At 42.6% G+C, this 15,070-nt stretch overlaps 2 protein-coding genes across 3 annotated transcripts in view; one reads left to right on the forward strand and one right to left on the reverse strand.

The window, feature by feature from the left end:
- The first annotated feature begins 1,871 nt into the window (after positions 1-1,871).
- Positions 1,872-15,070, forward strand: part of TMED10 (transmembrane p24 trafficking protein 10) — a 44,715-nt gene continuing 31,516 nt past the window's right edge. For both annotated transcript variants that reach the window (XR_009537634.1, XM_060134679.1), the window contains exon 1: positions 1,872-2,152. Coding sequence is in view for 1 of the 2 variants with exons in the window: in XM_060134679.1 (XP_059990662.1) it covers positions 1,928-2,152 (225 nt within the window). In the remaining variant the exon portion in view is untranslated. The remainder of the gene's footprint in view (positions 2,153-15,070) is intronic.
- On the reverse strand, positions 9,391-10,535 carry LOC132511556 (aurora kinase B-like). Its single transcript, XM_060134833.1, is given in 2 exon segments — positions 9,391-9,910; positions 10,129-10,535. Coding segments are annotated over 2 exon segments (912 nt in total). The 5' UTR covers positions 10,521-10,535.

Here is a 15,070-nt window from a genome sequence, read left to right on the forward strand (position 1 = left end):
CCAGCCTATGTCCCATGGGTTTTGAAAATGCCAAATGAGATCATTAGTATTTGTGAAAATATTTTAAAACATATAAGCTATTATTTAAATGTAAGAAATTTAAAGAAAACACACACAGGTATTTTATGGGTTGCAGATCTCTTGCTGATGGTCAGCAGAGCCTCAGGACTGAGAGTAAACAATGAATTAGATAACGGCTTGGTTCTGATTCCCTGCACTGGCAGGGAAAAGGCCAGTGCAGCTTATCAGGATGTAGTGAGTAGATGAACAATCATATCTTAGATCAGGGATAAAATAATCAAACTAAATGTTCCTAAGTAGACACCTCATAAGGTAATTATTATATGACATTTGTCAAATTTTAAAATGCTTTACAGCTCCTTTATGTTTGTTCTTGTTTTGTTTGTGGGACTTCAGTTCCAGGAAAAGACTGAAAGAAGTTATAAATACAGAACAATTATTTAATTTACTAAGAACAGACAGTCCATCTTCTGGGTATTTCTGTAGATGCTCAATAAACATGAATCGAAGTAGATAATTCTAAACATAGGCTGTGGAGTACTCCTTTTTTATCTTCCTATTTTCTTCAGCCCTGAATATTTGATAGCATCCCCATAATGGTTTGTTAAATCAATAAACATGTCAGTATGCATGCATGCTGTAGTGTCTGGCACACAGTAGGTAGTCAGTAAATATGTGTTAAATGAAAGCATGAATGATTACCATGTAAATTTTCTTACTATAGCCTAGCCAATTTGATCCCTAAAGTAATTTAAACATTTAAAACACACCAATACTTGCTTTCCCTGCATAACGTTTATCTGGTAAACTGCATTAGGTTCATCTCCCACAGTGGGCTAAAACAAGGTTTTATTCAATTTAAATACAGAATCCAAATTTAGCTTGAATAGTACCTAGCAGAGTAGGTGCTCAATGTTTGCTAACTAAGATGCACATTCAGAAATCAGTTATTTCAGGGGGGCTTCCCTGGTGGCGCAGTGGTTGAGAACCTGCCTGCCAATGCAGGGAACCCTGGTCTGGTTCGAGCCCTGGTCTGGGAAGATCCCACATGCCGCGGAGCAACTGGGCCCGTGAGCCACAACTACTGAGCCTGCGCGTCTGGAGCCTGTGCTCCGCAACAAGAGAGGCCGAGACAGTGAAAGGCCCGCGCACCGCGATGAAGAGTGGCCCCCGCTCGCCGCAACTAGAGAAAGCCCTCGCACAGAAACGACGACCCAACACAGCCAAAAATAAATAAATAAATTTATTTTTAAAAAAAGAAAAGAAATCAGTTATTCCAGCCCAAATACCCGGCTCAGGAGCATGAACTGGACACCTCCAGCTCACATTCACCAGGTGACCTCTACCCCTTCTCTGAGGTTCTGGCCCCCGCTCGCCTAATAGCCAAATTAGAATCTTTTCTCAGCCTCTCGAAGTCTTCCTCTCAAGTGCTCAATGTCCCAGATGTCACCAAAGCGCTGGGACAACGCACCCTCTGCCCCACGTCCGGTGCGCCTGGGAGGTTGGTGGGCGGGCCCAGCGATGGGCTTTGTGGCTGTTTCCTATTGGGGCTTGGTTGCTATGGTATCACCGACCTTAAAACTCGCGGGCGCTACTTCCGGATGTTCGAGGAGAATTGCTTCCTGGGCTGCCCGTACTTGCTATGGTCGACTGGGCGGTCACAGAGCTTAAAAAAATGAAACTTTTTCCGGAAGCTTCTAGAAAACCTCATTTAACCACTTTAATTTGAAGGCATTACGTGGTATCATACGCCTTCTTCCCTTTAAAAAGATTCACTATACATTTTTCATCTATTTGCCAGCCTCCAAAATGGCGCCGACGGCGTTAGAAGGTCAGAGGTGAGCTACGTGATCCCTCCCGGTTCCGGCGCGATAGAGGCCCAGGGTGGTGAACAGTCTCTGGCACGATGTCTGGTTTCTCTGGCCCACAGGCCCAGCGTGGCCCTTGCCCGTTAGCGTTGCTGCTTTTACTCCTGCTTGGCCCCACCTCGGTCCTCGCCATCTCCTTCCATCTGCCTGTTAACTCCCGCAAGTGCCTCCGCGAAGAGATCCACAAGGACCTGCTGGTGACGGGCGCGTACGAGATCACCGACCAGTCTGGGGGCGCCGGCGGCCTACGCACCCATCTTAAGGTGAGGTACTGGGTGGGGCGGGGAGAGAAGACTGAAAGCGTCGGCGAGGTAGCTGAGGACCCGAGAGTCCGGCGGGCGGAGGCCTGGAGGGCGGTCTGGCCTCCCGGAGCGCGGTCTGGCCTCCCGGAGCGCTAAAGGGCGAGCTGTCGAGACCGCCCCCTCACCCCGCTTGTTGGCTGTCGCGGGGCGGGGCTGGGCGCCAAAGCTGGGAGCCCATTGAAGGGCCGCCCGGCCTTGGCGGATGTGGTGACAGCTGAGCGGCGACGGCCTTGACTTTGGGTCCTTGTCACGGTCCTATACCTGTTTTGGTCTTAGGTACCTTGAACTGTAACTAGGGTCTCCAAAGAAGTCTTTGGATGCTGATTATGTGTAGGGACCGGCATCTTAAGACACATGGATGCCTGCAGGAAAACGACGGAAGCACTGAAGCTTACTGTGAATAACAAAAAGCTGTTATTTCTTGAGCATCAGCTGTGTGTCAGGTCCTGTGCTACTGTACACATATTACCATTTAGTTCATACACTACCCTACGAAGTAGATACTGTTAGCCTCATTTTACACACGAGGAGACTGAGGCTCATAGAGGTAATAGAACATATTGGTGTCAGAGCTGGAATTGATTCTTAGTTTGGGAGTTAAGTAAGGTGACAGAAAAGTGCTGCAATCTTATTCTCTTTTTGTTTTTTATTTGTAATTCCTGTGATTGATTAAAGTCGATTACTGGTCACAAAACGGTTTCAGTCTCTAGTCCTTTCCTTATTGGTACCCCAGAGTCTGGACTTGGCCAAGTTTTCAGTAAATTTCAGTGATACTCTTGGATGGTGACAACTACTACTGTAGTGCCGTTTGGTCCCATATTACATTTAGGATGACCGGGCCTGATCTTTGAAACGTTAATATAATTTGATATGTGTCAAGATTCGATTGTATTTTAGGTAATTTTATTCATTCATTATAAGCACGTGGTTTTTGTTTTTAACAGAATGGGTCTTGAACTAAACAGGAAGAAACATTTTTACATTTTAATAGAGCTTCAGGTATAATAAGACCATAGTTTATTTTTAAGGTATTGGAACCCAGTAGTGGTAACAGATGCAGTTTATATAAACTTTATTTGAGAGAGATAAACTATTTTCAGTGCTGTTGCACCATGAGCCAGCCTTTTGTTATTCTCTTCAGATACCAAACACCTTTGGCCAAGAAAGAGATGATGGCATAATTTTATATGCTTAGATACAACATTTTGGGGGTCGTGCTTCTGGCTCTTCAAAGGATGTGTAGTGCATAGAATCAGAGAATTTGAGCAATGAGAGTTTACTCTCATCTTTAGTGTTGCCCCCTCTGATTTGTACTTATGTTTTAAAACTCTCCCTTGGCTGATTATTCTTCATCTGGTAAAATGTAAATTTCCCAGCGTACTCTGTAGCGTTCTTCATGACCTGTTCCTGAAGCTTTGTATGCTTTGTCACTCCTCACTTTGCATTTTACATATGAACCTCCCTGAACAGTACCCTAAACTCACTTATTTTCATCTTACATTGTAATTACTTATATTTATATCTTGTCTTCCTCATTAGACTGTTAGTATCCTGAGGGCAGGAATTATTTTCATGTTTGTATTTTTCAGAATGTCAGGCATACTGCCTTGCTTCTAGTAAGCACTGAATACAGAAAGCATATAGTGTAGCATAGTCTTATGGGAATTACATCTGTATCCAAGGATGCTGAAGGGACCTTGACAGCAGGACTCTGTGCATCTACGCACTAGCATTTTACCATCACACAGTTGCTCTCCCCATGTCTGCTCTGTTCTCTTGCCACTCGCCAGCTTAATCGGACTACTCCTGGGGTCCTTAACCTAAACGCCAAGTAGGTAATGTAAATGAATGAATTGGGCCAGCTATAAGAAAAACAGTGGTGATGTTAAATGGGAGATAATTGGGAGTAGTGGAAACTGTCAGTTTGGAGTAGCCAGTACTCATCTCTTGATGAGGGCCTGTTGCCACATCTGATTTTTCAAATGAAGTCAGAAATCCAGATTTTTATGTGAAAGCTCCTGATTTTAAAATGTCACCAACTAATTCAAATCAATTTTGGCATTTGTTTATTTTCAGTTTTATAGAGAAGAGTGCAGTCAGTCCAGTGTGTACACATTACCCAGATTCAACAGTTATCAGGTTTTTGTCACACTTGTTTCATCTTAACTATTTCTCCCTTCTCATTTTATGCTGAACTGTTTTTTTTTTTTTTTTTTTTTTTTTTTGCCCGCGCCGTGTGGCATGTGGGATGTGGGATCTTAGTTCCCTGACCAGGGATCAAACCCGTGTCCCCTGCATTGGGAGCGCGGAGTCTTATCCGCTGGACCACCAGGGAAGTCCCTATGCTGAACTGTTTTAAAGTAAATCCTAGATATCGTGATATTTCAGTCCTTCATACTTCAGGATGAATCTCTTAAAAATTATGAACTTAATCACAATGGTATGTGACTATAATATACTCGCAAAGTTAACAATAATTCCATAATGCCATCTAATAATACCCAATTCATATTCAAATTTCTCCACTTGTCTCAAAAATATCTATTTAAAATTAATTTGTTGTATCACTCAAGTCTCTTTAATTTATAGCAGTCCACTCTCCCTCCCCGCCCCCGCCTTTTTTATATGCTTGAAATTGTATTGTTGGAGTCAGAGGTCCTTAAATCACGTCCTACATTTTGGATTTGTCTCTGCTTCCTTGAGGTGTCATTTAACGAGTTCTTTCCCCCATATTTCTTGTAAAAGGAATCAGCTGTAAAGATGTAACTAGATTCAGGTTTATCTTTTGGTGAGGTTACTTTAAGGGTGGTATTGTGTACCTCATGTGGCATCACGGCAGAGCACACAGTACTTTTTGTACCCCTTAGTGCTGCGAAGATAGATCAGTGGGTTCAGTTGGGTGTATTAGTGTCCAACTGCTGCTATAACAAATTACCATGAACTTAGTGGCTCACAACACACATTTATCATACAGTTCTAGAGGTCAGAAGTCCTAAAATCAAGGTGTCAGCAGGACTGTGTTCCTTCTGAAGGTTCTAGGGGAGAATCCATTTACTTGCCTTTTCCAGCTTCTAGAGACCACCTGCATTCTTTGGCTGGTGACCCCTTCCTCCATCTTGAAAGCCAGCAGCATAGTATCTCCAAAACTTTCTCTTCCTTTCTCCCACCCAAACCTGTCTCCCTCCTCAGCTTCCATCATCTCATCTACTCTGACTCTGCTGCTTCCCTCTTTCCCTTATAATGACCCTTAATTTAATCCACATCTGCAAAACCCCTTTTGCCACGTAGGGTAACATATTCACAGGTCTGGAAATTAGGTTATGGACATCGCTTGGGGGTGGGGACATTATCCTGCCTACCAAGATGGTAACAGCCCGAAGCCTCCAATGTAAAACTTCCAATTAATCTTTCACTTAGGAAGCCATTGATGACTTATGTAAATTACTTGTTTCATTAAGGTTGTGAAATGATGATTTTCTAATTGTTGTTCCTTTCATATTTGTTGTGGAATTATTAAAGAATTCATCGCTTGAGGCCATTTGGTTACCCTAAAATTTATAATTCAGGAAGGAAAGTCGGGGTAAGTGCAGGGTTTATTCCTTCTTATTGACAGTTTTCAGAGTAAGGAAGTTGCCCTTGTCATTTCCAGTGTAGTCTGAAGAAGGTTGTTTTTGTTGTTTTAAGTATTATACTGAGATCATTTTTTATTGTTGTTTATTTCAATTTTTGGAGTCATTGTTTTAGTCATTTGCATTCGTTCTCTATGCTCACTTGTCTCTTTGGCTCCTGTATCCTTTTGACACAATCCTATTAGGCTTTGATAGCTGCCCTGTTGTGTGGAACAACTAGGTGCCGAAGGCTCATCTTTTGTATGTCAAACCCCTGACCTGGATGCAGCTATTCCTCCAAGAAGTTGTGGTTCCTTTTTGTGAGAAATGGTATTTTAGAGACCGTTAAGTTGGGTGTCATTTTTTTTTTTTGGGGGGTGTCATTTTTAACAGTTTAATATATTGTGCAGGCCACAGACCTATCTGTGGTTTGATCCCACTCCTTAGCATAGTTTGCCACTTTTTCATAGCCTCTGTCCACTTAGTTCTGCTTTGTCTTTAATTTTGACCACTCGTGGCCCAGACTCTGCCTCAAGGATTCTCTCTATGCATCATTTCAGCTTCTGAGGTGTGACTCCAGAGTGCAAGGATCTCATTGGTTCAGCTCCTTTTTTATATCTAAGTCTCTGAACAGCCTGTTGCTTATCTTCTCTTTGGTCATATATCCACCCCTGGTTTAAGCAGCTGTGGTTTGGGTTGAGGTTTGGAGAACTGGACACTTTCTGAAGTGCAAAACTTGGCCAACTGGGCTTGGCATTTAGTTATTGCTCTAATTGAGGCAGTTTCTCTTAGAAGGATCTTTGTGAGTGTAGTGCCTTGATAGACCTGTCTCGTTCATCATCTTCCTATCAAGGAGCACCTTAATGTCCAGTGAATACATCAGTGTTATCATGTATCACACTGTGTTGTAGTTTTGTATTTACCCATCTCCTCAGGTAGACTTTAAGCTCCTTGAGCAGAGGCTGTGTCTCAATCATCATTGAAATGCCTGTGTTTAATACAGTGCCTGGTACATAGTAGGACTTCAACTTAAGGAATGAATGAACAAATGAATTGACACTGTCCTAGCCTCATCTCTGATCTTTACCTCTTCCTTCCTCTTCACCTGTCTCCTCCTGCCTCTAGCTGTTCTGAATATCTTGCAGTTCTTTGAACACAGTGTTCTCTTAACCTGGACCAGTTTTTGCCTGTACACCCCTCTTGTGTGCTTCCATTACATCCTGTTTGACACAGCTTACTTTGTGAACTCCTTGCTGTCTTATTCATCTTTGTGTCTTCGGTTTAATATACTACGTAGGCATTGTTGTACAACTGAGTTAAATATCTTAGTCTTATTGAGCCTGCATCTGGAATCAGACAGATTTGGGTTCAGATCCCATCAGCTCCACCATTTAAAGGGTGTATGGTCTTAGGGGAATTACTTAACCTTTCTCTTTGGGTCTCTTATGTGTAAGATGGGGATGATAGACTTCATAGAATTGTTAGAAGGGCTAATGGAGGTGGTTTCTTTAATTGTTCAGGGCCCATTGTAGTGGGCCATAGATGTTGGTACTCTTCTTCCCTGTCTAGTGAATGAAAATTGAATTGCTTATCTGACTCCCCCACCCTATGTCATTGCAGTGACCACATAAAGAATATTTTAATGAGAGGAATTCTGAGTTTTTGTGATTCTCGCATTCATTCAATAAATATTTATTTAATACTTAGTATATGCCATACATAGCTGGGATTATAGCAATGAATTGCAGACAAGGTCCTTGAGCTCTAGTGGAGAACAAAGACAAAATACAAGTTAAAAAAAATACACACAATGTCAGGCAGTGGTAAGTACTATAATGAAAAATCAAGCAGTAGGTGGTAAGGCGTGATTAATGGGGTAAAGTATTTGAGTGGCCAGCGAAGGCCTTTCTGAATAGAGAGAGAAATGGATTGAAATGATGGGTGGGACTCTTTCCGCAAAGATTTCTCCTTCAGGCCCATGTTGGGATGTGTTTTGTGTTAAGATTTCCAATTGAGGTTATCCCTTCCCTACTCATTTCATAAAATGAGGCTAAACCAGGCTAAATAGTTTCAGGTTTAAAGACTGCTGCACAGAATTGAAGCAGGAAGTACCAACTCATCATTCATAGTGAATGTAGAAGTTTCCTCATTACTTCAGGTCCATAATAAAAGCCCGTTGTAGGGACTCAGAATCTGTGAATTGAAAACCACATTTTCATAAAGACTAGATGATACCATAATAATTTAATAGATTCTAGTACCATTTATTATTTAGAATGCTTGTTAATGGTGAAAATTGGAGGATGAATTAATTTTAGGGGATGAGATGAGTTAGTTATTGCCTAAGGGTGATTTATGTTTTGGAAATACAGAAAGAGAGAAAGCAATTGTGAGGAGATGTCATAATCATCACTGGAAAGGAAAGAAAAGCCTACTGGTAATTTAGATCACTTATACTTTTTTTAACCTCTTCCAAATAATCTTATTGGTCTAAGGTTTATTTTCATTGTCATTCTTCAAGAGTGCTGTTGCTATTAATAATTCATTTTGCTAAATGAGATTATCTTTTATTTGGATATTACACTCAGTTATGGTCCCCGTGTTTCCCAGCTAGCTTACAGATGAGAAAGCCAAACAAGATCATTTGGAGAGTTCAGCCTTGAGTCGTACGCTTATCACAACTTAAGCATAAAAATTATCAAGAAGGATCTTGGCAGTTGGGAAACCATTGGCTTATAACATTTTTTCACACTAAAAGCTGTATGAAAAGAGTGTTTGTGTGTGTGTATGCTATAGCTTTTTATTAAATATAAATTTATTTATTTACTTATTTTTGGCTGCACTGGGTCTTTGTTGCTGCACGCAGGCTTTCTTTAGTTGCGGCGAGCGGGCTTCTCATTGTGGTAGCTTCTCTTGTTGTGGAGCACGGCCTCTAGGCGCGTGGGCTTCAGTAGTTGTGGCACACGGGCTCAGTAGTTGTGGCTCGTGGGCTCTAGAGCGCAGGTTCAGTAGTTGTGGTGCACAGGCTTTGTTGTTCTGTGGCATGTGGGATATTCCCGGACCAGGGATTGAACCCATGTCCCCTGTATTGGCAGGTGGATTCTTAACCACTACGCCACCAGGGAAGTCCCTATGCTATAGCTTTAATTGATTTTATTTGGAACAGTTACACTTCAGCTCATGATTAGTGTTGTCTGTACTGAGGGCTGATCTTTTTCTGTTAGGAAAAATATGTCTTTTTCAAATTTACATTTGATGTGACTGTTGTCCAGTGGGTTAGAAACAGGTCAATAAATAGATGGTTTAGTACAGAAGGCTAATTGGTACATTAAAATTTAATAATATTAAAATCTAGTTTATTTTTGTATTATATACAGATTTCTAGCTTTAAATTAAAACCTGACTCTGTGTTTCCTTCTCCATAAAAGTTAAACAATATGTTACTTTATTTATTTATTTAGTACAAAAAGCTTCAGCGTTTATTAAATAAAGAGGAGGTAGAAGATAGATGTGGGAACAGGCCAGGATCCCCTCCTCTTAATTACACATATGCAGACATACAGACACAACTGAGAAAATGACAGGGACAATTCAGGGGACAGACTGAAGGGCAGAGGGAAACAGCACCCTCCGAGAGTGGGCCCGGACCCAAGGGTGGGCTGAGACCTGGGCCAGCGGTAGGCGTTCTGAGGGTTTATGCTTGAGCAGCTTGTAGATGAGCTCCTGGGCTCCTGCAGGCATGGAAGGGGGGAACCTCAGGTCCACCTTGACGATGCACCGATGCATCTCGTTGTGGGAAGCACTCTCGAAGGGGGGGTTTCCCACCAGCAGCTCATAGCAGAACACTCTGATGCACCACAGATCCACCTTTTCATTGTGCATGCGCCCCTCAATCATCTCCGGGGGCATGTAGTCCAGAGTGCCACACATTGTCTTCCTCCTCAGGGAGGGGGCGTGCACAGACCAGCCGAAGTCGGCAACCTTCGGCTCTCCGTGGAGCCCCAAGAGCAGATTCTGTGGCTTTATGTCTCTGTGAATCACCTTCTTCCCATGGCAGTATATCAGAGCATCTGCCAGCTCCTCCATGGTCGTGGCTGTACACTGCTCAAAAGTGCAGCTCTGGGGGCTTCCCTGGTGGTGCAGTGGTTGGGAGTCCTGCCAATGCAGGAGACACCGGTTCGTGCCCCGGTCCGGGAGGATCCCACATGCCGCGGAGCGGCTGGGCTCGTGAGCCATGGCCGCTGAGCCTGCGCGTCCGGAGCCTATGCTCCGCAACGGGAGAGGCCACAACAGTGAGAGGCCCGCATACTGCAAAAGAAAAAAAAAAAAAAAGTGCAGCTCTTCTGCATCTTCTTGTAGAGCTCCCACCGGGAGGGCATACTCCAGAATCAAGGAGATCCTTGCCAGTTATAGAAGTAGCTGTAGAGACGCAAGATGTTGGGATGCTGCAGATGGGCCTGGATTTCAGTCTCCCTGCGTAGCTGGTGCTCCACACCCTCCTTCTGTACCTGAGACTTGAAGAGGACTTGGAGCACCACGATGAAATGGCTTTTCTTCTCCCAAGCCCAGTACACATTTCCAAACTTGCCTTTGCCCGGAGGACTCCCAGTCTCAAAGTCGTCAATTGGGAAGGAACGCATTGAGAAGTGTGGGGTCCCACTGCTGTTCTCCACCACCTTCTGGACAGGGGCACCTGTGGGCTGGGCGTTGGAGCGGCTCATGAGGACAAGTGCAGATGGGGTTACAGGCTCCTTCCGGAGGACTCTCTGAGGCCAGACTGAGCTATCTGCTGGCCGTAGGGCCATGCATAGACAGTCTCCTTATGGATCCTTAGAGGGAAAAGGGGAGGGAACTGGAGCCCATGGCACAGCCCATGCCCCTGGCCACTGGCAAACTGGCAAATGACTGAACCTGCCTCTGTTACTTCATTTAAATTTCTCTTGTTCAACAATTGTCCCCAGCCTTCTCTCTTTTCAACTGGTCTAGAGAAGGGGGCTGCTTAGAATTTGAAATTGCTATACATATCTTTATGATGACTTCTGAAGACTGAGCCTAGTTTCTAGGAAAAGGGAACAGATTTATAAAGGTAATCTAGTGAGATGCAGTGACTTCTGTGTTGTTTCTTGTGTGAATTGCTAACTGGTGGTTGATCCTGAGCCATGGCCCCCAAATGCATATGCAGCCTGGCATCCTGGACAGTAGAGCCCTCTGTGAAATCAGCCAGCTGGCCACAGACCAGAATTCGGGCTCTGAAACAAGCCTCCGACTTGAGGGAGATTGATGTCATCTGCTTTATTCTGTGCCCCCAACCTCATTGTTCAACACAACGTGTGGGAAATCAAGGGACTAGTTGTTAAGAAAGAACAAGGCTTTGTTTGTGCCTGAAAGGGTCACGCTGGAGGTTTTACCGTAAATAACTTTGGAACAGTATGAAAAAAAACATTTGATCTGGCTTCACCCCCGCAGCAGTATTGTTAGGGCAGCAACTGGTCTTTCCTTCTCATTCCCCTCCCTTCCTCCCTCTCTTTCTCCAGCTTTCTCCCCCCGCCCACCCCCGCAACCCCGCAGTTCCCACCCCCCCGGTCAAGTATGACGTATTGCCTATGTTGAGTTAATGTCGTAAATGCTGATAGAAGCAGGAGGAGAGCATCTATCCTTTATCATACCAGTACCTGGAAATCTTCCATGTCTAGTTTTCAGTACTTCTATAAGCCTTCTTAAACTACTTCTGTGCTGTGCTCTGCCATTGCTGAATTGTGTTGGAAATTTGAAAGAATTTAGTGTTGCTAAATGCTGCTTATGGCCTTTCTAAGTTTGACTTTGTTCTGGGTAAAATCTAGATGTGATCCTTTGATTTCAGGGGTGCTGTTGGTAGACTTGGTACTTGCTCTTGTTTGAAAGATCAGAGTAAATTTGTTTTCTGCCCATTAAATATAGCTTCTGGGCTGACAGTCGTCCATGTTCTTAGTGTGTAGTACTTGTGGTAGTCTCTTGCAAGTATTTCTGATGCTATTTTTCTAGTGTAAAACTACAGCATCTTCAGTGATTTGGTGTTCTTTCTGATTGGACCCCACAGTTTAAGATTCACCGTGAACTATTACCAAATGAAGCGTATAGACCCACACCCCCTGATCATTATATATGCACCCACAGTCCTCTCTTCTCCTCTCCCCACACTTAATGTTATTGGGTCCTTCATGTAGTTTATTACTTATTGGGTAAAACACTTGCAGGAATTGCTAAAGTCATCTGGTATTTCTTTCTATCCCCTGTTAGCAGCTAAAATGATTCGTTGAATACCTGCTTTGTTAGGCATTTTGTATCTCTTCAGTTTCTAAATCTTACTGCTGCTTCCTTAAGGTTTACCTGTCTGTCTTTTCCTGTCTCCATGCAACAACCATTTAGGCCCTAGTCACCCCTGGGTTTAGTCGATGCAGACTACTTTATCTAGTTTGCCATCTATTAGCACTTTTAGATTGAAAGTATGGTTAGTGACCTAATTGTTTGTGGAGTTCTGAGTTATCACTGACAAGCAGTTACCATAATAGCAAAAATGCTAACAGTAACAACAACAATGCTAATAATTACACTTACTGAGTGCTTGCCAGCTGCCAAACACTGTTCTAGGCACTTTACCTTTATTAAATTTAATTTTACCTTTATTAAATTTAATTTTCACAATAACCTTGTAAAGTACATACTCTTGTTCTTATTTTACATATGAGGCACAGAGAGGTTAAGGAACATATCCAAGGCCTTACAGCTAGTAAGTGGCCCAACTGTGATTTGAACACCAACCTGAGGCCTGACTCTAGAGCCTTCAGCCTAACTACTATGCTGTACTATCTCTCAAAAGGAGAAAAGGGTAGGTGTTTCTGTTTTGGTTCATTTTTGTTCAATGTATAGAGCTTCTCCAAGGGACTTGGCTGTTTCTGAATTCCTGAGTTAGTCATTCAGGAGTTACAAGGTTTATGGTTAGCCTTAAAATAATATGTACACATTGTATACTCAGTATTATACCCCAGATTGGTCATAAACCTGAGGAAGACAGAGTGCAGGTAGGAGCCTGTGTGAAGGAAATTATATCTTCAGAGTTTCACTAAAGCTGCAAGCTGATTGACCTTTGCTGCTATGGTAGCACACCCAGAAAGACGTGGATTTGGCTTTTGGTTTTTAACATATTCTTGGACTGGTGGGGTATGGAGCTGATTCAGCAAATGAAAGCAATGTGTGACCTGTGACATTAGAAATACACAGACTTGCCACCTCCACCGTAGATCATATGTCATTTTATAAGGGTAGGTATAGACTTGTCCAAATTAACTATTTGTATTTACAACATAAAAAGTATATGAAAATGTTTATTTACTTGCTTGGCTTTGATTATAAATTTCTTGAGAATCTGGAGGTGTATATGTGTGTGTGTGCGTGTGTGTGTGTGTGTGTATGTATGTGTTTGACTTCATCTTTCTGAATAGTATTTTTTTACATAAGCTTTTTATCTTAGAACAGTTTTAGATTTACAGAAGAACAGTGAAGATAATACAGTTCCCATATACCCCACAGCCAGTTTCCCCTATTGTTAATACCTTATGTTAGTATGATACATTTTGTCTGTCACAATGAACAAGTATTTATACATTATTATTAACTAAAGTCTATACTTTATTCAGATTCCCTTAGTTTTTACCTAATGTCCTTTTTTCCTGTCCCTGGATATATTACATTTAGTCGTATTTCTTTGGGCTCCTCTAGATTATGACAGTTTCTCAGATATTCCTTGTTTTTGACAGCCGTTTGAGTTTTGAGGAGTACTGGTCAAGTATTTTGTAGGATACCCCTGTATTGGGATTCGTCTGATGTTTTCCTCATGATGAAACTGGAATTAAGGGTTTTGGGGAGGAAGACCACAAAGGTAAAGGGTCATTTTCATCATATCATGCCAAGGGAGCATATTGTCAACATGAATTATCACTGTTATATTGACCTTGATCATCTGGCAGAGGTAGTGTTTGTCAGGTTTGTCCACTGTAAAGTTACTTCCCCCCCCCCTTTCTATGCTGTGCTCTTTGGAAGTCACTATGTGCAGCCCACACTTGAGTGGGGAGTATGCTTGACCTCCTTGAGGGTGCTTTTTCTAAAATTTCATATGTTATCTGAGAGTGTTCTGCATGGGAGATTTTCTTCTTCTCTCCCAGCTTGTTTGTTTGTTTGCTTGCTTGTTTAATCATTTATATCATTATGGATTCCTGGGTATTTATATATTGAATTACAATCCAATACTGCTTTATTTTGTTGCGCAAATTGTTACAGCTTTGGCTGTTGGGAGCTCTTTCATTTGGCTCCTGTGTCCCTTTGACAAACCCCTGTTGTTTCTGTCTTGTTTTGTTTTCCAGCACTTCTTTACTTTCTGGCACTACAAGATGCCCCAGGCTCATCTTGTGTATTTCTTGTCCCAGTCCTGGGGTCAGCCATTTCTCCAAGGAGCCCTGGTTCCCTTTTATTGGAGAATGGTATTAGAAACCAAGATCTGGATGGGTAGTATTATTTTTAAGGTATCTTTTCCTGACACTTTTTTTTTTTTTTCAAACACACTTGTGGTAGTAGAAAGTGGCCAAAAGTAGTCCCAGCCTTCTTGCAGCTTTAGAGTAAGGCTGAGAATTCCCTGAGCAGCAAGAGGAGCTAGGATGGGGAGAGAAGTGGTGCTAAAGAGCAGAGGCCCGCGGTTCGCGAGCGTTCATCCAGTTCCTTCAGGTCCCACCTCTGCGTTATTAGGTCAGGCAGATTGTTATGGAGGGTCACTAAAAGCATCCATGTGAATTGTATTTCTGTCTTTAGCAAGGCTGTGGTTGAAAGTGGAGAGTCTAATATTGGTCACAGTCCTTTCACAAGAACCTTCCTGATAAACTGTTCTTGTTTAGTTCCAGGAAAATTATCTCTGAAGATAAATTTGTGAGCTTTCATCAGGAAACAAATGATGTGTAACCCAACTTGTTTCTCTCTTAGTCTCGGCTTCCAGAAAACTGAGAGCCAAATTTATTATGCACATACCATTTGCTTAGTTCAGGTTCTTGATAGTGCCTATTAGTTTCTTCCTCCAGGTGAACTGTATTCCTTAATTCCTAATTGCTTTATTTGCCTAGTGTTTGGGCCTAAGCTACTTAAAGATCCTTTTGAAGTAGGCAGGGTATTACCTTGAATGTGTGGTCAAGGAAGGGGGGCAGGCTTCAGGAGCAGAAGAACTGCTCAAGAACCTGTTTTCTCTGGCCAC

The sequence above is a fragment of the Lagenorhynchus albirostris genome, chromosome 1, assembly GCF_949774975.1.
Source record: "Lagenorhynchus albirostris chromosome 1, mLagAlb1.1, whole genome shotgun sequence".
Classification (NCBI taxonomy): domain Eukaryota; kingdom Metazoa; phylum Chordata; class Mammalia; order Artiodactyla; family Delphinidae; genus Lagenorhynchus; species Lagenorhynchus albirostris.